Below are 23,671 nucleotides of genomic sequence, written 5' to 3' on the forward strand. Positions count from 1 at the left end.
CTTGGGGCTTGATCTCATGAACCATGAGATCATGACCTGAGACGAAATCAAGAATTGGATGCTTAACTGACTGAGCCACCCAGGTGCCCCTGGGTATATATTTCTAACAAGCTACTTGGGAACAACAATGCAGGCAACCCTCAGAGCTCACTCTGGGAGTCACATGACCACTTCTTGCTGCTTATTTCCCTGGCTTGCTGTCATGCTTCACATTCACACTGGTGCCCCTAACCAAGCACAGCAGTGAGAAGTCGCAAGCAAAGGCCCCAAATTGATAACCTGCAGGCAGAGGTGGTACAAAGCCCTCCACCCCTCTGCTCTGGGCCCCACCGCAGACATGTGTAGGGGTCCTCGGCTTATCGAGCACAGGCTGTCCTTATGACCTACCTGACATCCCACGAGCACAAGGTGAGGGTATAGTGAGCTCAGGCATTATCCCCTCTTGGCAAGGTGCTAAACCTAGACCATAGCCATTTGGGACCATTCAAAATGCCCAGGCCCTAGCTGCTGGAAGAGGGTGTCGATTTCAAGTTTCCATCAAATTCTAAGTTGGATGTTGCTGCCCTCCTAGATAGTTCCAATGGAGGAAAAATGTTTTTAGAAAAAATTCTTCCCATAGGCTGCCTCAGACTGCTGCCCTGGGAAATTATCAGCATTCCCATGTTACGTTGAAGGTGGCTCACCAGATGATATAAGGGATTCTGAAGAAAAGTCTGTCCAGGCTTCCCGGTAGAAGGGACTCTCCTTCCATGCCTGTCATGTGTCACATGTACTCTGCTATAAGGTTGTAAATCTTTCCATGATATACATAATGACAGGCATGTACAAAACAACTATGTCAGCCCTTGCTTAGTACCTTTTTATCATTCTTGACAAATTTTCTAGGAACAGGTCTCAGATGTTCCCCCTGAGGAAACTGCCCTTCACCTTGTGAAGTCTTGATTAATTAATGGAGAGAAATGAAATAAGCTTGGGCAGGAGTCATTCTTAGCAGTACAGGACTTTCTTGAATACAAACGTTGCAAGTGCTGGACAGACAGGAGCAGCCCTCACACACCCCAACACCATCACAGCTTGTTGAGAGTGAGAGTCTGAAGAGGAGCCATGCAGCCATGGCTGCAGACCCAGTGCCAGGCAGTGCCTGGGGGCACCAGGAACCTGGTGGCTACAGCCCAGCCAGCTCCCAAAAGGCAGTGCTGAGTGCACACAGTTCACTCAGGCCACGATCCAGGCCTGAAGCCGAGGGGAGGGCCAGCCTGTGTGCACGCTCATCTCACAAGGGCCCAGCCAGGCCTCCCCAGGCCAGCGCTGTATGTGGAATCCATAGGAAAAGAGGTCTGGTACCCACCCCAGAAACAGCCTGGACTGCCTGGGGGGGGGGGGGCATACTTAGGGGGTTTTGATCTTGGATCATGAACCAACCTAATTCACTCAGCCTCTATTCAGCTAACCACTTACAAAAGGCATAGTACCTCTGTATGCCTGCAATTCCCAGCTCTGTATGTGATGTAGCACCCTTTTCTTCTATGTAACTGTAGGGTTGTAGAAAGGCGGGAAGATGTGTGATACGAAACCCATGCTTGGGGCTTACTGCAAGTTTGGAGACTGTTCAGAGGATGAGCTAGGCCAGACACTCACTCACACACAGCATCTGTGGTGACATGGGGAACATGATACCAGAGTCAAGGAGATAAGAAGTCTGGCTCCCATTCTGACTCTGGCCACCAGGAGTCCACCACCGAGAGGGGGCGTGTGTATGACATGGCCATGAAAGGCTCTCTCCACCTGCCTGCCCTCTTCATTCTGCTACACTTTCACTTAAGAAATCATTAATGAATTACTAGGTGAAGTGAGAGTCTGGTTTTCATCTTATCCAAATTCTGATTAGATTTTCTTTTCAACTAATTTTGACGTAAGGAATGCCAGCTGGGTTAGAGGGCAGTTCACTGGTTCAGAAACAGTTTCTGTGAGATATCAGATCTCTCACCAAGAGACAGCTGTTTGCCTAGAGGGAAGGAGTCTCTCTTTGAAGACTGCACCACACAGGACTCCGATAATCATCAAAAAATAGATAGTAAAATCCCTGTTTTCTTAGAAGACACTCCCAGAGTGTCTGGGAGAAGCGAGCGTTGTGTCAGTCATGATGAAGCTTTATTGGTCGGGAGTGAGAATGCCCTAGAGGAAAGCCACTTTCTCAAGGGGTCTCACATAGGGGCCTGTTAGAGAAGTTACTGCCAGGACAGGTGGACAGGTGTCAAGGGGGGTGTGGGGCCCAAGCACTTGAGAATCAAACTAATAGCAGGTGTCACTGATGCCTGAGGCAGGGTGCCACCAAGAGGCCACTAAGAATGATTACAAGGTCCCAAGGGGCCCCTTGGAACCAGTGGCCTCCTGGGCCTTAATGGCCATGGCAAAGTCACTGTATACAATGACCTGGCAGGTGCTGCTCACTCGGCTTCTGAAAAATCAATTTCTTCAAGTTTCTTTCTGCTCCTGTGTGACTCTCCTGGCTCAGTACTATAATGCTTTTCTGTGTAGATGAGGAACCACCCTTGCCCCAAGGGCCCTGTAATGTTGGGGGGTTGACATAGAGGATAGACTGAGAAGGGCTGTGCTTTCTTGTCCACATGAACAAGAGCCAAGGGAGCTTGTTTCTTCAAACACTTGGAACCCAGAGAGACATACCTTCTGCCACAGGAGAGAGAGCTCTCTAAAGACAGGAACACAAGCAAAGTCTGAAATGACCAAACATTCAGTATTTTTCTATCTGTAGGGTCCATTAATGTTAGTGAGAAAGAGGAATCCACAGACTAGGCTGGTGTTGACACAGAGCTGCCAAGAAATCCTTCATGTGCCTGGGGTTGCTCCTGAATGCAGGCAGGTTAGGGCTTGAGATGGCAGGCCCTGGAGGCACCTGGGAACATGTACATCTGCAGATGAGCATCTGAGGGCATCCACCCAGAGATGTGTGTCTGTAAGTAAAGGGAGCTTTTTGCTTATGTGGGAATGTGGGTATCTGAATGTGTGTCTGTGAGTAGCTGTGTCTCTGTCTGGGGTGTGCATCTCTGTATGTGGGATGTGTGTGTGTGTGTGTGTGTGTGTGTGTGTGTGTGTGTACGCGCGCGCATGCTTCTGCTTGTGGTATTTTTATCTCTGGGTGTGATGTATGTATGTGTGTATCTGTGTTCTTGTCAATCAGCTGGAAGAGCACCCTTCACTGATTCTTCCAACAACTGTCTCAAGCTCTCTGAGAAATATCCATGCCATGGGAGCTCCACTCATTGCTAAATACTATTTCCAATCTTTTCCAAAGCAGAATCTCTCCTATCTCCAATTGGAACAACCTGTCTCTTAAACTAAATAATGGGACAAGCAATATCTAGGTTAGTGAAGAATCCTGGAACCATGAAATGCCAGTCCGTTGACTCTTCCTAGATGATGAAGCACTCTACAGGCCAGGGACAGTCAAGTTAATGATTTAGAGAAATGTCAGACCAGGTGGGAAAGAGGCTGAAGTGGCTTAGGTATAGGTGAGATCAAAAGGTATACTGTATCAACAGCCAGCTCTATAAGGTAAAGGGTAGGGGGATACATACAGGGTAGGGGGATAGAACCTGGCCACATACATGTACATTAGATCCCAAGGGCTCTACTGCTGGAATCCCACTGATCAAGCAGGCCAGAAAGCAACTGTCACAGCTTCATGGAACAATGGGGAGATGTGATCTGGTGATGGGAGAGGAAGTATCTCTTTGGGGCTGAAGAGTCTTTTTATTTTATTTTATTTTATTTTATTTTATTTTATTTTATTTTATTATTTATTTTTGAGACAGAGAGAGTGCGAGCAGGGGAGGGGCAGAGAGAGAGGGAGAATCTCAAGCAGGCTCTATTCTGTCAGAGCAGAGCCAATATGAGGCTCAAACTCATAAAACCACAAGGTCATGACCTGAGCTGAAATCAAGAGTCAGATGCTTAACCGACTGAACCACCCAGGTGCCCCTGGAGCTGAAGAGTCTTTGACCCCAATTCTGGATTACCTTAAAGTACTTGTCTAGGATTTCACTGTAGTTGCTGCCTTTAGAGAACCAGCCATCTGGAATGATCTCTGCTTCCAGCCACTGGATGATGCGACGCCGGAGCTCATCCCGGTTGGACTGATAGCAAACGACTGCAGGAAAAGGGAGTGAGGTCAGCTGAGCAGTGAGACCCCAATGTCACCCAGCATCCACTGCATGGGAGGTTCAGTGCCTGGGGCTCTGCATGTGACATCTCATTGAATTTTTACAGTACTCCAGGGACACGAGATTATCACACACATTTTACAGGAGTCAGCCCAGGGTACACAATTAGAAAGTATCTAAGCAAGGATTCAAGCTTATGTTTCTAAAAAATTTATAAGAATTGAGAATATTGAAACAGAGAAACTATGTTGCTTAGGTGAGAAAAACGCAGAGCGGAAAAATAAAGGACCATTTTCATTAACTAAGGAAGCTGAGGGGGAGAAAATCAATCAATCAATCAATAAATAGCTCTCTTGGCTCAAAGATGAGCTGAAATAATAAGTGAATGAAGGAGCATATGACAATTTTTTATGCCACAAGATTTTAAATTCTCTCTCTATAGCTTTTTCCTTTTACCAACTGGGTCTATCAAATCTTTCTCCCACTTAAAATTTTACACTGTCTGCATTATCCTTTGTTCTAAACCACAGAACACAAGGTCAAGAAAGGGCCATGCTGAAACCCTGCTCTGGACAGCTGTTCTAAGACACATGGCAATAACAGGTGGGACTGAGTTGGGTAGATGAGGTAAAAGAGAAAGGAAAGCCTTGACAAAAGGAAATTTCTGGAAGACAACACATGTTGGGATGTGAAAAGGGCCCTGAGCCAGAGGAATGTAAATCTGGGCAATTTTCCCCACTCTGCCACTTCTAAGCTGTGTAATTCAGGAAATTCACTTAACCTCTCTGAGCATCAATTTCCTCACCTATGAGGTCATTACAATAAGGTCTACCTCACAAGATTATTGCAAAGATCTGAAGAAAAGTATATGCTAAATCTTCTATAACTGTAACAATGAAATTTTAATTTTTATTCATAGAAAATCATAGAAAAAGTCCTACTTGCATTTCCAATGATCCCCTTTCAAACAAGTTGTGCCTTCTGATTCTGTTAGTCCTGTGACATCAGCATGTCTTACAGATCATTGAAAGAAAAACTCAGTGGCTTTCCTGTCCTTTTAATGCAATCACTACTTAGCAAAAATGGGCAACACAGCCAACATTCCAACCTAACCAGCTGCTTCAAATGTCAAGCACAAAAAAAATGCAGTTTTGCAGCTTTTCTGAGCTGTGTTGAGGAATGACCAGTTCTGGCTCACAAGTTCTAACACACAGATCTTATGGGCTTCAGTAGGGAATGTGAAACACAAAATTCCTTCATGAAAAGAATTTCCTCCCTAAAATGCACACTGTAGGAAAAATAGACACTCACCTGGGCTGGCAGATGGACTTACAGATTTCTTCTCTGCAAGACAAAAGGAGAAAATGCATAATGCAGAATGAAGACAAAAGAACATGTCTGTGTTTTGCTAGGTTTAAAATCATCCCACACTACAGGGGCCACTTGCAACATTTTCATCATTTGGTCCTGGGTTCCTGTCTCCTTTCCTTCTTCCAGGGCCTATGAATGGGGATCTTTTCTTCCCTGCTTTGTTTCACATTTTTAGGCCACTGAGTTGCCCTGTAGTCTCATACCTCCTCCTATTAGGTTTGCGGGGTAGGGTTGCGTTGCTGGGACTTTGAGAATTCATATGGAATTATTATAGAGAGGGAAATGGAGTGGAGACCCACACATAGGAAACAGCTTGTTTCTCCAGGGCAATTCAAGGCTGAGAGGGGCTGAGTAGGGCTGCTGTTTGGTAAGGAACTGGTATCTAATTAGCAAGGAGGTTGAGACCCCCTCCAATCTTATCTGAATGGCAGTGGTTTGAGTGCAAAATAGAGGAAATATATATAGCAGGGCTGAGAGGTGCCCAAATTTAAAAAGTGAAATTCACCTACTTTTTAAAAAGGTATAGAATTCATATAAACACTTCCTTATTATTATTGACTATTGACATGGTCCCCTATCTACTGCAGAAAGTACTGGAACCCCCCTTGGGAGGCTGACACAGGAAACCCTGGGCAGAGGCCTGGGCTATCCAGTGCAAACCCAGTAGGCTCATGAGCACCAAGAGGCTGCCTCTTCAAGTAGCTGGGTGGTCTCTGTGGCATCGGGTGCTGTGGTCAAGTGGAGAGGACTCTGGGCAACCAGGCCACACTGCTCTGTCCTCTGGCTCCTCTGGCTGGAGTTGGGAGGCACTTCTTACCTTTGCAGTGTCCATCATAATCAACCTGGATTTTGGATCCAGTGAGGCAGGCGTCTCGATGTAACTCACAGTGGTTGAGGTAGGTCTTGCCATTGCTGCCGCACACAGGCCTCTTGTGAGGTTTGCATTGCTGAAACAGACCCGAGGAGGAGGTCTGTGCAGTCGGGGCACCAGCACACATATGCATCCACACGTGCATCCTGTGGGGAGCCTCCCTACTAGGGTCTAGGGTCTTTGTAGCCCTGCATGGCCCCGTGTTGATCCTGGCTTCGGGTCATCTCTTCTATTCAGTGAAGAAATAGACCGTCCTGACCCTATCAAGTTAGCACGGAGGGCATTTTATTGGAAGTCAGAAATTTGGATTCTCTGTCACTTTGGAGAAAGTCACTCAATGTCTCTGGACACTCTAAGATCCCTTAAAATGCCAACATTCTATGACACAAAAGAGCCAGAGCTGAGAGTGGGGAATGTGCAAATCGAAAAGCAGGCGCGCGCACACACACACACACACACACACACACGAATTCTTCAGTTCTTCTGGGGTTTAACTAGAAAGATCTTTGCTTTCTTGCTTTGTATAGTATTTCAGAGCCATTTTGTTTTTCTCCCGATCTCACAATGCCTCTTATGAGGCTGGGGTGGGGATGCCTGGGTCTTTGTGAAGTACCACAGAGAATCATTATGGACAAGGAAATGGAGTAAAGTTCACCTGGCAACCCAGTTTTACTTTGGCTATTTAAAGGGCCATGGTCACAGGCAAGCTCAGTGTCTTTAGTTTTTTGTGTGGTTTTTGAAAGGGGGGAAGGAGGAAGCCAGTTCAGCTCAGCCCTAATAAAGGCACGAAAGCAAGAAAGAGTAGATGTAGTGAGAAGAAACACAGAACACTGGAGCTGGAAGGTAGCCTCCGTCTCCAACTTTAGAGGAGAATACCAAAGCCCCAGAAGACAAACATCATTTAACTAGTATTTATTACTGAGTTCTTACTAAGTATCCTACATGCTGGACAAACATGGTCCCTTGCCTTCACAGCATCCAGTGGCAACTAATTTGCTCAAAATCACAGAAATACATGTGGTCAAAGCAAGACTAGATACTAGGTCTCCTAACTCTAAGTACAGGCTCGTGTTACCACACAGTGGCCAGGCACTCCTCTAGTGAGGTCCACCTAGGGTTCCCAATGGATCTGTTTTTCAGGTGTCTGAGCTGGGGAGACTTCCTTTCCGGGACAATGAATCAGGATTCTTCACCTGGGGACTAAAGCGGGTGTATTTATTTGCAGAAAGACAGATATATTCCTAGGCTTGTGTTGGCATGGTAGAAAGGAGAAGGAAGGACACATATACAGGGTATTTATGTTTGCTGAAGAGGGAGAACTTGTCAGAATCCTGGTTACAAAAGAAGTATTTCTCGAAAGCTCACACTGCTTTTTAAACTTCATTAAAAAAAAAAACAACCCACAACCTTGTAAAGTCTTCATTTCATCTAGTATTTTTCTAAAAACTTGCATATCCTTTGACTTGGCAAGCCCTAGTGGGAATCAATCTTCTAGAAATAAAGGCAGCAGTACATAAGGATATTTTCACAAGGATGTTATTTTTTGCAGTGGTAAATGATCCATGAAACAACCTAAATGTCCATCTATGGGAAAATTATTACATGAATATGATTTTATTACAAAATATTTATTATGACTCCATTTTTGTATAAAAAAGGGGCCAACCCTGTATGTGTATAGTAGCACAGAAAAAAAGAGTGGAGAAACTTATACCAAACCACTAACACTGGTCATCTCAGACTAATTGGATTTGAGGGTTATGGGGAAGATTATTAATTTTATGTTTATACAAATACCTGTATTATTTGACATCTATAAAGCAATTGTTAAATTTGTAACTTAAAATTCTTATAAAACTAAACATTTTTTAAAAAAAGAAAAAATATCCCTGCATTTACAGATTGTTTTTAATGTCTGGGATGAAAATCCCTTGTCTTTCATATAGACAAGGTAGGCTTTTTTTTTTTAAATTTTTTTTTAACGTTTTATTTATTTTTGAGACAGAGAGAGACAGAGCATGAATGGCGGAGGGGCAGAGAGAGAGGGAGACACAGAATCGGAAGCCATCAGCCCAGAGCCCGATGCAGGGCTCGAACCCACGGACCGCGAGATCATGACCTGAGCCGAAGTCGGACGCTCAACCGACTGAGCCACCCAGGCGCCCCAAGGTAGGCTTTTATAAAGATGATGACATGGTTGGCACTGCTCTGCTGACTAGCAGCTCCAGCAAGGTAGCTATATTGGCCTTGGCTATTGCCCTCTGGCTCCTGGCCTCAGAACTTACCTCAATGCAGAGGCAGGTGGGCTCTCCCTTCTCTGTGACTGCACATTCCCGGCCAGCTCCACAAAACACATTGGCACAGATCTTGGATTTGCTTCTGAGTTCTTCCTAAAACACAAAATCATAATGGAAACCAGGTCACTGAGATGAGGGCTTCATGGCATAAGCCACTGGTGGCGATTATCTTTCAGTCTCAGGTCTTGGTCTGGAGTTGCAGCTCATGGTTACTGAAGAGTTCTGAAATTGCTAGAAACTGTCCCCAACAGCCAGCACCAGACTTGCTGGCACTGCTCCAGCTCAGGCCCAGCTACCTCTGAGTCCCTCAGATTGTTTCTTAAAGAGCAAGAGACTCTTTCTTATGTGTTTCCTTTCTTTTAAAAATGGTCATCGAACAGTCCTTAAACGTCAACACTACAGTATATAGCTACACAGGCACAGACTCTGTCCTCAAGAAGCTCCATGACTCTCTGAGGAAACTCACAAATCAAGAGACATTTAGCAAGGAACAGAGAAGTGCAGCAACAGGAACACCAGCAGCCAGAGAAGGAAAGGAGGGCAAGACCCAAATGAGACTTTCTGAAGATAGGCTGCCTTGACTAATTCCTAAAGAATGAGAAGAGTAAGCCAGGGAGAAATAGAAACATGGAGAGAAATATGGATATCTGAAGGACCAAAATCTCACTGAGTAGTGAGTGATATTAAAGGTAATATCATTTCAAAAGGCAAAAGGATAAGTAACCATCAGAAACATGCCTTTGCTATTATTCAGTATGGTCTTGTTCAGACCCTGTCCACGTCTGCCTCTGGCTTCAAGACCAAGAGGGCCAAACCATTGGAGAGCCAGTAGAATTATCCTCAAACCACTTAAGGTCAGTCATTCCTGCTCAGCAGAACCTACAGGCAGGGAACAGTCCCAGTCTATGCCACTGAAAAGGAGAGCGTATGTAGACACTAATCTGTCAGTGACACATTCCTTCCCTCACGTTAATTAGTGGCTAAAAGGCAGCCCCACCTCATTTGTCACACAGGCCAGCAGCAGTGGTGGTTGAACAAAGGAGAATGTGATTCTTCCAGCCTCTGTCTGACTGCTGAGCAGGCAGTCACGAAAGGCCTCCGGGCTCCCACCCACTGGGGTAGCACTAGCTGTGACAAAACCAACAAAAATGACAAGAGCTGTGGCGGGGTCAGTAAAGGCAGAGATGGAACCTCAGATCCCACCCCTCAGACCATGTCTACCATGTCATGCAGAGAACTTACACACACAAAGCTTGTAATACTAAAATTCTTGTAGTCCGTAAATGTTTCATATCTAAGAATAGGTCAAAGAAAACAAAAAACAAAGTAGATGCTGAAAGCTGAGGACTGCACCCAATACAGCTAGTCTGCTGCCACCTGGAGGCTGCTTTGCAAACTCCAGGGTATTATTTTCTCTGCTGAGCCATCTTGCCTGTCATGCAGGGATCCTATTGGTCGAGAAACTCTTGCCATGCTCACATTTCATTGGTTCATATGCTGTTGCTAAACCCATTCTTTTTTGGGGGTGTTGCTAAGGAAAATTCAATAAAGCTGGCAGGCAGGGGAAAAAAAAAGAGGAAGTAATCCCCAAAAGGCTGGGGTGACTGGATAGCTGTTGTTTCCTAAACTGGGCGTGGAGATAAAATCAAGCATATATTCTCTGATCAGGGCGCTCATAACTGTGCCTGGGAAGGGAAAGCAGCTCTAAAAAGGAAGAGGAAAAGGCTGCTGCTGACCAGTGTAACAAAATCTCAGATAAGACTACCTTGTCCTCTCCCCCTCATGAAACAACACTCGAACCAAGAGATACAACAAATACATTCCTAAAAAGGCATGCTCAGACATACATCTACACTCAAACAACACACCAGTATACAGCTCCACCAGCAGACCTTTACCACTTAGCTATATGTCTGTCCATAGCCACTTTAATTCTTTGAACCTCAGTTTCCTCATCTGTAAAATAGGGGTAAATACCAGCCCTGCCTCGTGAAGATGAAATAGTATATTTGGAAGGGCATCATAAACTGAAAAGCAAGCAGAGAGCTTCCTGCACAGTAGCCCGTGGCATGTAGAGAGTTCCTTTTATCTTATGTTGTTGTTTTTAGTGAGTATTAAAGAGTAAAGCTTTGACTTCCAGGTTGAATTCAAACCAAGTCAATAGTTCTCAAAAATCATTTGAAGAAACACTCTTATTTAAAACGTAAAATCTAATATTTGAATAGTACAATTAAAATTTGCAAAATGTTTCACACTTATGATTTCATCTTACTGTACGAACAACATTGCGAGGAAATGTATATTATTAACCTCATTTTATAGATGAGGAAACTGAAGATCAGGAAGGTCAAGTAACTTGCCCAAAGGTCCTAATGCTAAAAATGAGAGGAGCCAGTATTCCAACCTGGATCTAGACAACAGGTGATTAAGTTCCCATTTATAAATACCTGGCATTCTAAGTGATTTTGATTCTATGTTATCTTACGTAAGCCCTATGATAATACCACAAGTTAGACATCATAACTCTCCCCATTTTACCAATGATGGAACTTAAGCCTTTGAGGTTAAATAACTAGAAAATGATAGTGCTAGGATTCTACCCAACCAAAGGGAAAGCAGCTCCTTTATATTTGATTTACTTTCATATCCAGAAAATTAAAGGTTTAAAGAGATTAGGACAGGAAGGTGATTTACATAATTAGCAAATATGAGAAAGTGCTTAAGAGTAGCTAGAGAGCTGGATTTGAGCTCCCACATCCCGCCTCTGCTCCTTATTTGTCATGGCCGTGGGCAACGTACTTTCTTTAAACCTCAGTTTCCTCATGTGTGAAATGGGAACACTAATCCCTGCGAGGGGTGTGTGAGCATTAAAGGAGATGAACTGCCTGCTGTACAGCTGAAAGCTGCCGTTGTCACTGATTCTCAATTTCCTCATGGAGCGCCTGATACCACCTTGGTGGTCAGGTCCCCACCCAGCCTCTGTTACCCAGAAACGATACTACTGAGAGCACAAGGACTGAGTGAATGGAAAAAACCCAGATTCCTTCCCGTTTGAGACCAAAGAGAAAGGGGGCAGCGCCAGTCACACAAGCATTCCTCTTTGCAGGTGGCACATCTGTCAATAGGTGGCAATCTCTCTCTTTGTCTTGGAGAACTCAAAGCCGCAATGCAGAGATGCAGCCTTGGCTCCTGCAGTTCTACCCTCCCAGCCCAGGAGATGTGGAGCAGGAGGTGGGACAGCGGGGTGAGGCAAGCACCCCACAGGCACAGGCAGCGGTACAGAAAAACAAATTTTTGCCGACTTGGGAAAGAGTGTCCTACCCAAACCTCCCAATCCTCCCCAGTTCTTACCATTCACAGGTGTGCTATAATGCAGAAAAAAACAATGAAAATTTTCTACCTAGAGGTGGCCTCTGTGTGGCATTGAAAGCCCTTATCCAAGCCCTTTCTCGGGGAATGGGAGGTCAGGAGCAACCCTGGGGCTCCCAGAATGTTCCTGAGCATGGTAGATGGTCTTACCCCTCTGCTGAGTGGAGAACATCTTGCAAGAACATGCACATGGCGTAAACACGCTCATGGAACAGGGCAATCAATGGCTGTCTGGTGGGCAGGGGTGTGGTGAGTAAGGCAGAAAAGAGGCAGGGCAGCAGGTGACATGGTGAAGGTGGTGCTTTGGAATATTAATTTGTGTCTGGTCCCTTCCAACTCAGAAATTTTAACTAAAGTGCAGGGCAGCCTGGATGGAGGCTGGAGGCAAGGGAACCCACCAGGTGAAAGACAGTGAACTAGTGGGGGTGACAAGGACCTAGGGTCCAATGCTAATATTAATTAGAGCACCTACAACTGAGTGAGGCTCTTCACAGATATCTCTGTCCTCACAACATCAGTACAAGTTTCCATAGTTTTACTCCTATCTAACAGATTCAGAAAAGCTCGGTGACATACAGAGGCCACATGATGAGGGAGAGACTGAGTCAGGACTGGAAGACAGGTCAGCCTGAATCAGAAGCCTCGATATTCCCTCGCAGGGAGGGAACAGTCAAGGGAATAAGGTATGGGCAGAGGGGACAGCTACAAGGGCTAGCATAGGTAGAGGCTGCACAGCACAATGCAGTTCTTTTAAGAATGAGGTCCCAAGCCTGTATTAGAATTTCATCTATGTATAGACAACCACACTGTCATATGGATATGCTCTAGGAGTGTGAGGTCACAGTGTATGAATCTCTAAGTCTGAGTGTACTTATGAAAACGTGATTGACTGAATGGGGTCAGGGGGCATGTTCTGAGGGTGTGAACACTGACATGTTGATAAAAGTCAACTGTATACTTGCTTCCAATGGAGAAACATTGGGTTTCTAGCTTTGACTTTCTGCATCATCTTCCTGACCTGCTGCTGTGCTATTTTCATTATGCGTCGCCAGTCATGCTTTGTTCATAATGCAAACTCCCCTTGGTAAAAGACGGCCTGGGAACATTGCTAACTTTTACTGAGGAAAAACTTCCTCCCTGAGCAACTGTCAGTCATTGCATGGTAATAATGATACTTGATACTTGCACAGCAAGTTTGATTCATCTGTAATTTTTACTATCATTTTTGATTCTCAAAACTCTTTAGGATAGGCAGGCAGGGGTTAGCTCTTAAGACACTGCCAGACTTAACATCCAACGATGAAGAAGAAACTGAGGCTCAGGGCTACATGTGACTGGTCCAAGACCTCTCAGTTGCAGAGCTGGGTCCTGGCCTAGGTGTCCAGGCCCTAATTCCAGCCCTCTTTCCACAAACCACTTTGCCTCATTACAAATCAAAGCTAGAAAAGATATTGTCATGGATCCAAGGTCTAAAAAAATCAATTAGTTTTGCAATTTAAAAAGATCCTTTGCAAACAAAGAGCAAAGCAAGTTATTTGCAAAACCACCAGTAGAGGTGATGGTGTGCCTGCGTCTCCGGGCCGACTAGCATTAAGGCTGAACATAAACTACACTTTGAATGTTTAAAGAAAAAAAGTCTTCTAAAGTAAAAATCATTTTCTGGAAGAACACTGTGCTTTGGCAAGGGAGGAAGCTTGTAAGCAAAACCATAAAACTGTCAGCTTAATATATCATTATTTCACTAAAGTGAACTGGGTCAGCTGTGTACCCCCAATCCTTTTCTTCCTTCCCAACTTTCTTTAAAAAAAACAAACAACAACAAAAAAAAACAGTCCTACTTATGCCAAGGTGGAATTTTGGCTCCACTTGCCACTATTTTGTGACAGAGCGGCTTTGTTGACGTGAGAAAGGCTCTCCTTGCTTTGCCAGAATTAGTCATGGAAACTTCACAGGAACACCAGGGCCCCTGAGCACCATGGAGCTTGGGACAAAGGAATTCACAGAACTGGGGAGAGCAGGAGGAGGCCTGGGTGGGGCACAGGGTGGGACGTTGGCTGCTCCTAGCCGGTGTTCTGGAATGGAACCCAGTAGTACAGGCTGGAGAGCTTGAGAAAGCCAAACCTCTTCAGGACCTTGAAATCTAGCTGGAGCACCACGTGACCCTGTTCAAGTCTCTCCAATTCTTTTTCTCTGAAAAGGAACATGTTGCTGCATCCCACATATTCTAAGGAAAGAGCTGAAAGGAGTAGCAATTTCTAGCAGCTGTTCTGATGCACGTGGCAGAGGCCTCTGCATCTGCAGGAATGGTGTGCCTCGTGTATTTGTGCTCACAACCAGGCCCTCACCTCAAGGTTAATGCAACACGGCCAGATCCCAGGTTCTGAGGAGCCTGGTAAGCTCAAACAATTTGAGACAGCCCCCATGAGAAAAAGAACACACGATTATGACTGTAAAATTGGGCACAGGGCCTTGGGAAGGGGCCTTGTGTGTAATGTCTGAAACTAAAGCTTGATTAGCTCACGGTAAATCTGACTCTCCATCAACCCTATTATGTTCTTCATAAACAAGAAGGCTTTGGGGCTTTTAGTCTACTGGAGCCCTCTTTAATATTTTATACATGTATAACTTATCTCAATTGAACTCCAAGTGTCTGCACATTTTGGCTTCTGACACACTCACCACGGTGCCCTGCCTAAGAAAATCCACAGTAAATGTTTTTTACATTAAATTTTACTGGTGATTTGCTCAAGTTAGTGTCAATGTCGGTGGCCAGGATGTCAGGATGTCTGGGGGAAGGAGTGGCTGGTCTTTATGACATCAAAATAAGGGATGCATCTCCCCAAGAGTATTAGCTTTAAGATAAAAAAAAAAAAAAACTATTATGGACCTGTCATTTAAGAATTACCTAATTCTGGGGCACTTGGGTGGCTCAGTCAGTTGTCTGATTTCGGCTCAGGTCATGGTCTCACAGTTGGTGAGTTTGAGCCCCACATGGGGCTCACTGGTGTCAACACAGAGCCTGCTTCAGATCCTCTGTCTCCCCCTCTCTCTGCCCCTCCCCCATTCTCTCTGTCTCTCAAAAATAAACATTAAAAAAAAATTACCTAATTCTCCCTTGTATTAATTCCTATGTTTAGCTTCTATCACAGCTTATGGGATAACATGTTCTTGACATTTTCTTCTCATTACGTGATAATGTATTTTGTGTCTGGAAATTACTACTTTCAAATTTCAAATGGGACAAGGCTGTTTACCTTAACCACTGTATTTATTATCTTACAGATGCTGTCACACTCTCTACGTGTTTGCCTTGTCAAAGGGAAGGATCTAGACTGCCATCTTCCTAGGGGAGCCCTGTCACTTTCCCAGCTGCATATTCACTATCTCTGGAATGCCACCCACTCCTATACATAGACGTTTCTTGAGGCAGCCCAGCCCCAGCATGGCAAACAAGGTGATGGTTTCTACATAAGGGTGAGTGAAGTCTGCTGTAATGGCCTTGTCTAGTCATAGTAGAAGAATAGCAGCATTTAATAAACATGAGTTAGAAATATGTTAAGCCCGTTCACACAGGACTGAGAAAAATCTCACATGGGTCTACCAGATCTGAGGATTCATCCCCGTTGGCAGTGAGGAGCCTCTGCCTCCAGCACCCCAGGAAGGCACTTCTGGTCTCATGCATTCAGAGCATGGGCCACACTGATGCGCTGGAGTGTCCCAGGGGAGCGCCATGCTGTCTTTCCAACTTAGGCACACCCAGGGACTCCACTCTGACGGACAGGGTATACCAGGCTCCCCAGCATCTGTCTACAGTTCTGAGTGATCCCTGGGAGCTCCCAAGATATCCTGTCTTTTTGTAAGGCCCCTAGTTCTACAATTGAACACTTCAGTGTCTTTAGAATTCCTTGGTGAGACCTTTCAAGCCAAACCACTTTTTGCCCTGAATTAGTCTGATAAGTTTGATCATGGTATTCATTTTCCATCCTCCAACCATCTGCCTTTAAGATTTGTCCACTTTATTTTTTTTTGGTTTAATGTTTATTTATTTTTGAGAGATGGAAGTATGAGCAGGGGAGGGGCAGAGAGAGAGAGAGGTAGACACAGAATCCGAAGCAGGCTCCAGGCTCTGAGCTGTCAGCACGGAGCACAACATGGGGCTCCAACCCATGAATGGTGAGATCACAACTTGAGCCAAAGTTGGATGCTTAACCGACTGAGCCACCCAGGTTCCCCTATTTATTTATTTAAAAAAAGTTTTTTAAATGTTATTTTTTTTTTATTTATTTTTTTATTTTATTTTATTTTTGGGACAGAGAGAGACAGAGCATGAACGGGGGAGGGGCAGAGAGAGAGGGAGACACAGAATCGGAAACAGGCTCCAGGCTCCGAGCCATCAGCCCAGAGCCCGACGCGGGGCTCAAACTCACGGACCGCGAGATCGGGACCTGGCTGAAGTCGGACGCCCAACCGACTGCGCCACCCAGGCGCCCCTTTTAAATGTTATTTTTGAGAGGGAGAGAGACGGAGAGAGCACGTGTGCATGTGTGCACATGCACGGGGGAGGGGCAGAGACTGGGGGGGGGGGGGCAGAGAATCTGAAGCAGACTCTGCACTGTCAGCACAGAGGGCCGATGTGGGGCTCCAATTCACAAACTGTGAGATCATGACCTGAGCTGAAATCACAGTTGGACACTTAACCAACTGAGCCACCCAGGCGCCCCAAGACTTGACCACTTTAAAGGATAATGTAGGTGGTATGGATAGTCCTTCAGTCTTCTTCAGTAAAGGCCAGGGCAAGTAACTAAAATCTATTAGAAAGCCTATTTGATAAATGCCTGTGAAAACACAAGAAGGATAACAGCCTGTGACCAGGGTGATGCAAGCTCCATGCAATAAATCCTGAAGGAGGACAGGACATGGCCTCTACCTTCACAGGAGTTTCTAACCTCATCAGGGCGATGAAACTCAGAAATGCAGATCAGCACAGCCCTGAGTAAAGGAGGTTGAATCTAGGAGATGGAGCTTCATGGATGAGAGGGGGACTCAAGTGAGCCCTAAAAAGTGGTAGGATCTGGATAGGAAAACTGTAGGTTTTTGAGCAGGAGGGTCTTAAGACCAGTTCAGCAGTGGTACATGGGGAGAAGTGGGTGAGGAAGAATTTGGGGGCACAAGGAAACAAGGTAGCAAGTGCCGGGGATGATGAAAGTCTCGTGTATGGTGGTGGCATAGATACAGAGAAAGGAGGAAATTCAGGAGAAAGTCCTAAAGAACAGTGAGGTCTGGCCACATACCAGATAGGAGAGAGGAAGGTGAGAAACCAGAGAACCAAGATCATTGGCTTTGAGGGTCTGGAAGTTTGCTAGTGTGTCTGCCAGAGATGGAGACCAGGCAGAGGCTGAGCGGGGAGGGGGTCAGTGATGATGAGTCAGTCATGGACTTTAAGTCTAAGGCAACAGTAAAACATCCCACTGACAGTTGAAAATAAAGGATTAGAGAAGCACATCTGGTCATGATCCATGTAGGAGTAAGAAAAGGGCCAAGAGAACACATGAGCTCAGGAAGAAAGGGTGGAAATGGAGGGCTGAGGGTGGCCAAGAAGCAGGAAGAACAGGTTGCTAGCAGCCCACATGGGGGCTCTCTGCAAGCCAGAGAAGGTGCCTTCCCCTCTGGGCAGATGCGACCCCATACCAGGCTACAGGGCTCAGTAATCAGTGCAGGTTGGACTTCAGCCCCCTTCACCTCCCCATGCAGTGAGCAGCCTGCACAACTGTTACGAGGGCTCTGAGGGCAAAGCAGCCAAGAAAGCAAAGCAAGCACATTCAGAAAACTGGAAGCAAAATCAGGACATCTAGAGAGCTGGATGGTGATGAAACAGGTGATGAATGCCATTGTATGAGAAATGATTTGGCAAATGTTGGAATGAGACAGCAAAAAACACAACACAACACAACCTTTAAACCTCTGTGGAAACCTGAACCAGAGGCCAGACCAGACAGAGGCAGTGAGGTCCTATGTAACGAGAACTGATACAGGAACCTGGAGAGAGGCCCTGGACACATGTCTCTCTGCTTCCAACACTGTGTGACTTAGGGCAAGACACCGGAGAAAGGGGCCTCAATTTCCCCATCTATAAAAGGAAAGAATTGTAGATGATGCCCATGTCCCTTAAACTGTTAAGATTCTCTTAACTAGAAATCACAGAAATTTGCCATTTCAGATGTTCCTGAGTATCAAACTTTAATCTCTCAAGGAAGTTAACCTAGACACCCAAACTAGAGACTGGTTATGGATAGTCTCCTGAGAGTGTTTCAAGTCTTTGTTTGGTCTGAGTGGAGGAATTAAAGTTGACCAATTAAAGTTGGTCTGAGTGGAGGAATTAAAGAATTTTTGTAAGCAATGCCTTTTCATTCTCTCCTGGGTCATGACAGAGGAAATCAGAGGAGTAGTAATGGGACCCCAATTGAGTGGCCTGATTTCACTCTTGGTTAACTGCTTGGAACCCTTTTCTCCCTCTGAATGCCATTAAATGACATTTTTATTCTGTGTTTGCCTTGCAAGAATAAAAGGGAGAGAATGGCTAAAGGAAATTCACATGAGATTCACAATTCTTCATTCCTGCCAAGAACCTGTCACTGAAGTATGTCTGGGACTGCCAGGGCTCACATTTACTCAGCATCCATGCTCTAATTATTTCCACATGTAGTTCAAGGCAAATGGTTGATTAAAAGTTAAAAAAACACCCCCACACCTAAATCCCAATACCCTCCACTAAGAGGGGAGACAGCTCCAGGGCAGCTATGGGAGAGCTCCGAGAGAACTGGTTTTGGAAGTGTCCCCTGCAGTGCTAACCACATCTGGATCAACATCCCTGCACATCCCCAAGCATTCCCGACGCTCCATCCCAAGCCAACTCTCCACCTCCCCAAGGTTCCCCAAGCACTGAACCAAACAGGATTCACATTCTTTGAACTTCTGAGTGGAATGTAGGATTTATTCCTGCTTTGGTAGAAAGCAAAAGAGGTATGGATATAGGCTAAGAGCTACAAGTTCTCCTCTCCATTCCTTTTTCCCTGGGCTCTACTGAATTTAGGTAGACTCTGGGTAGTTCCCGATACCACATACTAGAGAAGGAATCCAGTGTGCAGGGAACGTGGGTTCCTTCCTCAAGCCGGAGAACAGTCCCCACATCTGCAGCTCCTTTCCATTATCCCAATCTGCATGTGGCTCCCCCTAAAACTGACAGTTAACCCACTATTCCCCAAGGTGGTCCGCATGACCTGGCATTGATTCAGATGGCTACTGAAATGTACTTGGCCTCATTTAACACTGCCACATTAACTTTGGCAGTGACTCAGTCTTCTTCCTGTCTCCTGGGTGATTTCATTGTTTATGTGGGCTCAAGATCCTTGACCTCCTCACCTCCAGTAACCCTCACTTCTAAAGTCCTCTGGCTACAGGAAGGTTTAGGAGGTTATCTGTGAGTACAGCAGGTAGCAGCGGCAGGCCAAACTGAAGGGTACAGGGCACCTGAGGTCCTACATTTTGAAATGAAAACTCATTACCCTTTGAAAATGTCAGCACCATGAGGGATTATCAGATGCTTCTTTAACCTTCAAATGGGCAGAGAATGTCCCACAAGACCAGCTAAAAAAATAATGTCACCATCTGGGAAGGCTGATTGATTGTCTGAATTACACAAATTCTTCCTGTCCTTCAAAGCTCAGCTCAAGTTCCACAACTCCATCCTCGGTGACCTTTCCCTCTTGACTGGTATGAATTGCTCCATCCATCTCTGAACTCATTTTGATCACTTTTTAGAAAATTTAATTGATTATGCAGAGTTTGGCTTCCCAGCTAAACCCTTAGAGGACAAGGCTTGGTCCTGGCATAGTGCCCTGTGCCACTCAAGCGACCTTTGTTGAAAGTATCAAAGGGTGACTGAGACACACAACCCTAAGGCCCTACGGCAGGGTCACAAAGGCCCCTGGGCCAATTCCTCTCCTGGGGCTGCCCCCTTTTAGGATCAGGTTTTTTGGGGAAATAGCCTAAAGACACCACCCTTCTTCACCTGGCAATAAATATTCAGCCTGGAATTCCCTAATGAGAGATTATCTTAGACCCACAGAAAGACACTGGTGTGTGTGTGTGTGTGTGTGTGTGTGTGTGTGCGCGCGCGCGCGCGCGCGTGCATGATGGTGAGGTGGACAGGAGAGCAATGGGGGACTGAAATGGCTTTCAGTCATTTCCTTTGTTCACAATTAATGTATAATCCAGCAGATATGCTGAAGGAATGACAACGTGCTTGGGGGAGAATGGAAGAGGAGGCAATGTGGCAATGCAGGGTACCTCGTGGGAAGGCAAAATTGTGTGGGACTTCAGAGTGTAGGGTGGGGGTCATCACAGAGCAGCCTCACACCTTGATGACCTACACAAGGGAGAAGTAGAGACAAAAATAAGCAAGGATGACAGGCCAAGAGAAATTGTGAAAATAGGCCTAATTGTGAAATGAGGCAAGGCAGCTGTTTTATGCTCTCTCTCCTAAGGAATCCTATTCCTACGTTGTCGTATGAAGTAGAAGGGAGGTAGAAGGTACGTGGTCAGTCTCCCTAAACATGAGAAAGAATAAATTGCCTTATTCTACCCCTCCCCCGTGTGCCAGCATGTTCTGGAGGTTTCCAACCACTCCCTTCTGGCTCATCTATGAGGCTGACCTTACAGCAGCCTGGAATACACTGCAATGTGAGTTGGAAGGGCTAGGCTATTGCTGTGCCCAACTGTTTTAGTTCCCAGGGTGCTGGGCATCTTAAAAAGAACTGTGATGTCCAACCAAGAGCTGAGACCATTTGACAGACAGAGGGGGCAAGAGGGAAGATAGCACGGAGGTTAGGGTTGACGGGAACAAAATGGAGCAGAGAAACCCAGAGACCCAGCAGAGCATAACAGTGGGAGTCTATTTTAAAAACACAGACAGGGGCGCCTGGGTGGCTCAGTCGGTTAAGCCTCCGACTTCAGCTCAGGTCACGATCTTGCGGTCGGTGAGTTTGAGCCCTGTGTCGGGCTCTGGGCTGATGGCTCAGAGCCCAGAGCCTGCTTCCGATTCTGTGTCTCCCTCTCTCTCTGCCCCTCCCCTGTTCATGCTCTGTCTCTCTCTGTCTCAAAAATAAATAAACGTTAAAAAAATTTTTTTAAAAACAAACAAAAAATAAATAAATAAAAACACAAAGTCCTGGGACTCTGGGGGCAGTGTGGCTGCAAAGCAGCTGTCAAGTTTCCAGCATCCCAGCAATTATTCTCCAGCCTGTGGAATGCATAAGGGGTTAAAACCCAGCAAGAAACTCCATGCTAAATGAAGTCACCATATGTGTGGCTTGGTATGGTTCTAGGAGAAGCAGACAGATGTAATTAGAAGTTCTTAAGACACTGTTGCCATGGCAACTGTCGGCCAGGAGAACCTGGAGTCCGAGGAATACAGTCTTCCAAGGAAATGCCAGAGGCAGGTGGTGTTCATCACCCTCAGGATCCACGGGCAGGGTCTGTTTCTCCCCCTTGCCCAATCCTACACTCTTGAGGACCCTCCCCATCCAATTCCTCCTCACCCCCACTTCCTACACCCCAGATACACACCCAGAGCCATTCCAAATGCAGATGAAGCGCTCCCTTCAGATGGCATCTGAAGGAAGGAATTAAGGAGAAGTCAATTCTTGGGAGGATGTGTACAGGTGATATTGTTCTCTGGGCAGTCTCTGGTCCCAGGAGCTTTCTAGATCTTAGTGTGGGGATCAGCAGGGGAAGCTGCAAGCTTACTTTACATATCACTAAGGAGTCTAGTTCCTGCATGCGGCGGATGCTGGGTGGGTACCACAGGACAAGTAGGGGTATGTGAGCTTGAGCAGAAGAATGTCTGCTCTTAGTAGGGCAACCAAACATTTTATCAGCCAAATTGGAATATTTCTGAAATCAAAATGGGACCTTTAAAACAGACATACTTGGACAATAGGCATAAACTGTGACATCTGGCCACCTTAATTAACAGGCTACCTAAGGGGAAAAATTACTAGTTTTATTTACAGAGTGAAAATTCTAACCTGGTGTCTATGAGCCCCCAGAAGCCCAGCTACAGATTTGGGGACTTGATTTTCCTAGGACATAACCTAGGAAAGATGAGAAACTCAAAGAAAGTACTACTTTGGGCATGTGCTTCCCCCTTGCAACCTTAATCTCCCTTGATTCAACTGCCATATGAGGATGTTCGTGGGGTTCTGCTCTGCAAAGCTGGGGAACCTGGGCAAACAGGACCACTTTCCTTCAAAATCTTGGTCATTACAAATCCTTCCAACTGCTTCTCTAAAGAGAAAAACATTCATTTCACGCATTATTGCCAAAGAGAGATCATTCTCTATGGATTTATGGCAATAGTGTAGTCAATAGACTGGGATCACTCCACAGCAGAGAGACCTCATAAATCTCTGCCTGAAGAGGGGAGGTTTTCAGGTGTGCATTCTTACACATTCCTTAACAACTGAATCAAAAACAGTGGCTCAGGATTCTGTGGTCACAAAACCCAGAGAAGGTTTAAACTCTCCCAGGGAACCAGCAGAAATGACTGTATTTTAGGCAGAATATAACCAGCCCAGAAATTATGAGAATGTGGTTCAGTGACAGCTCAGTTACAAAACTGTGGAATGTTTAGAGTGTAAGGCCCACCCAGGGTGCATCCCCTAGTAGTTTCTCAGGGACTTTGGGAATCACAGCTATTTTAAAGAAGTTCCTGGCAGTTACAGGACAACCGTGACTAGTAATGGTCCTCTTCTCTCAACCTTGGCTCAAGGCTGGGAGCCACTGGGGCTATCTTGTCTTACTTGCCTGACCTAAATGCAGACAGGTCCTAGACAGTAGGGTGCAAATCTCTGAGCTTAATGTGGAGCTTCCCCAAGATTTCTGGGAGGCAATAAGGAGCTCCTTACTACCTGTAATCATCAATGAACAGCACTGCTCTCTGCTGGGTACGTGTGCCGGGAAGTTTTGACATCCACTGCAGGTCCCCTGGATTTTAAGAGTCCAGTTTAGAGGAATATTAACCTTTCTGGAACAAATTAAGAACTAGATAAAATCAGTGCCTTTGAAAAAAAGCAACACTGCAAACACAAATTAATCTGCACTTCCTTAGCATTGTCCAAAGTAGAATTGGACAAAACCTATTTCCAAGCAAGTAACTGAACGACAAAATACCAAACATCAGGTTGGATGCTGGGGTCTCAAGGAAGAAAGCCACATGTCCTTAAGAAAGTCACATGGTAGCACAGCCCATGTCCCTAAGCTGCTGACAGTTTAGATGAGGAGATGGGGCGCAAATACACGGAATTTTAATAACAACACAATCTAATAAGTAACAACTCCAGGCATTGGTGGAACTACATGTGATATACAGTTAAGTGACAAGTCTCTAAAGCAGCAGTGTCCAACAGAAATGTAATACCAGTCTCACAGAAGATTTGCAAATTTCGAGCAAAATTTTAGAAAGTCAGAAGAAATAATTATTTTAATAATTGGTTTTACTTAAGCCAATATAGCCAAAATATTAC

The 23,671-nt window shown here is 45.4% G+C and overlaps 1 protein-coding gene across 1 annotated transcript in view; it reads right to left on the bottom strand.

Annotated features, from left to right (window-relative positions):
• Nucleotides 1–23,671, bottom strand: part of FSTL1 (follistatin like 1) — a 54,897-nt gene that overhangs the window by 10,841 nt on the left and 20,385 nt on the right. Inside the window, exons 3-6 of the mRNA XM_043594265.1 lie at nt 8,709–8,813; nt 6,370–6,499; nt 5,493–5,525; nt 4,038–4,168 (exon numbers count right to left, since the gene is read on the bottom strand). Coding sequence (XP_043450200.1) covers nt 4,038–4,168; nt 5,493–5,525; nt 6,370–6,499; nt 8,709–8,813 — 399 coding nt within the window. The remainder of the gene's footprint in view (nt 1–4,037; nt 4,169–5,492; nt 5,526–6,369; nt 6,500–8,708; nt 8,814–23,671) is intronic.

Source organism: Prionailurus bengalensis, chromosome C2 (genome assembly GCF_016509475.1).
Source record: "Prionailurus bengalensis isolate Pbe53 chromosome C2, Fcat_Pben_1.1_paternal_pri, whole genome shotgun sequence".
NCBI classification, from domain to species: Eukaryota; Metazoa; Chordata; class Mammalia; order Carnivora; family Felidae; genus Prionailurus; species Prionailurus bengalensis.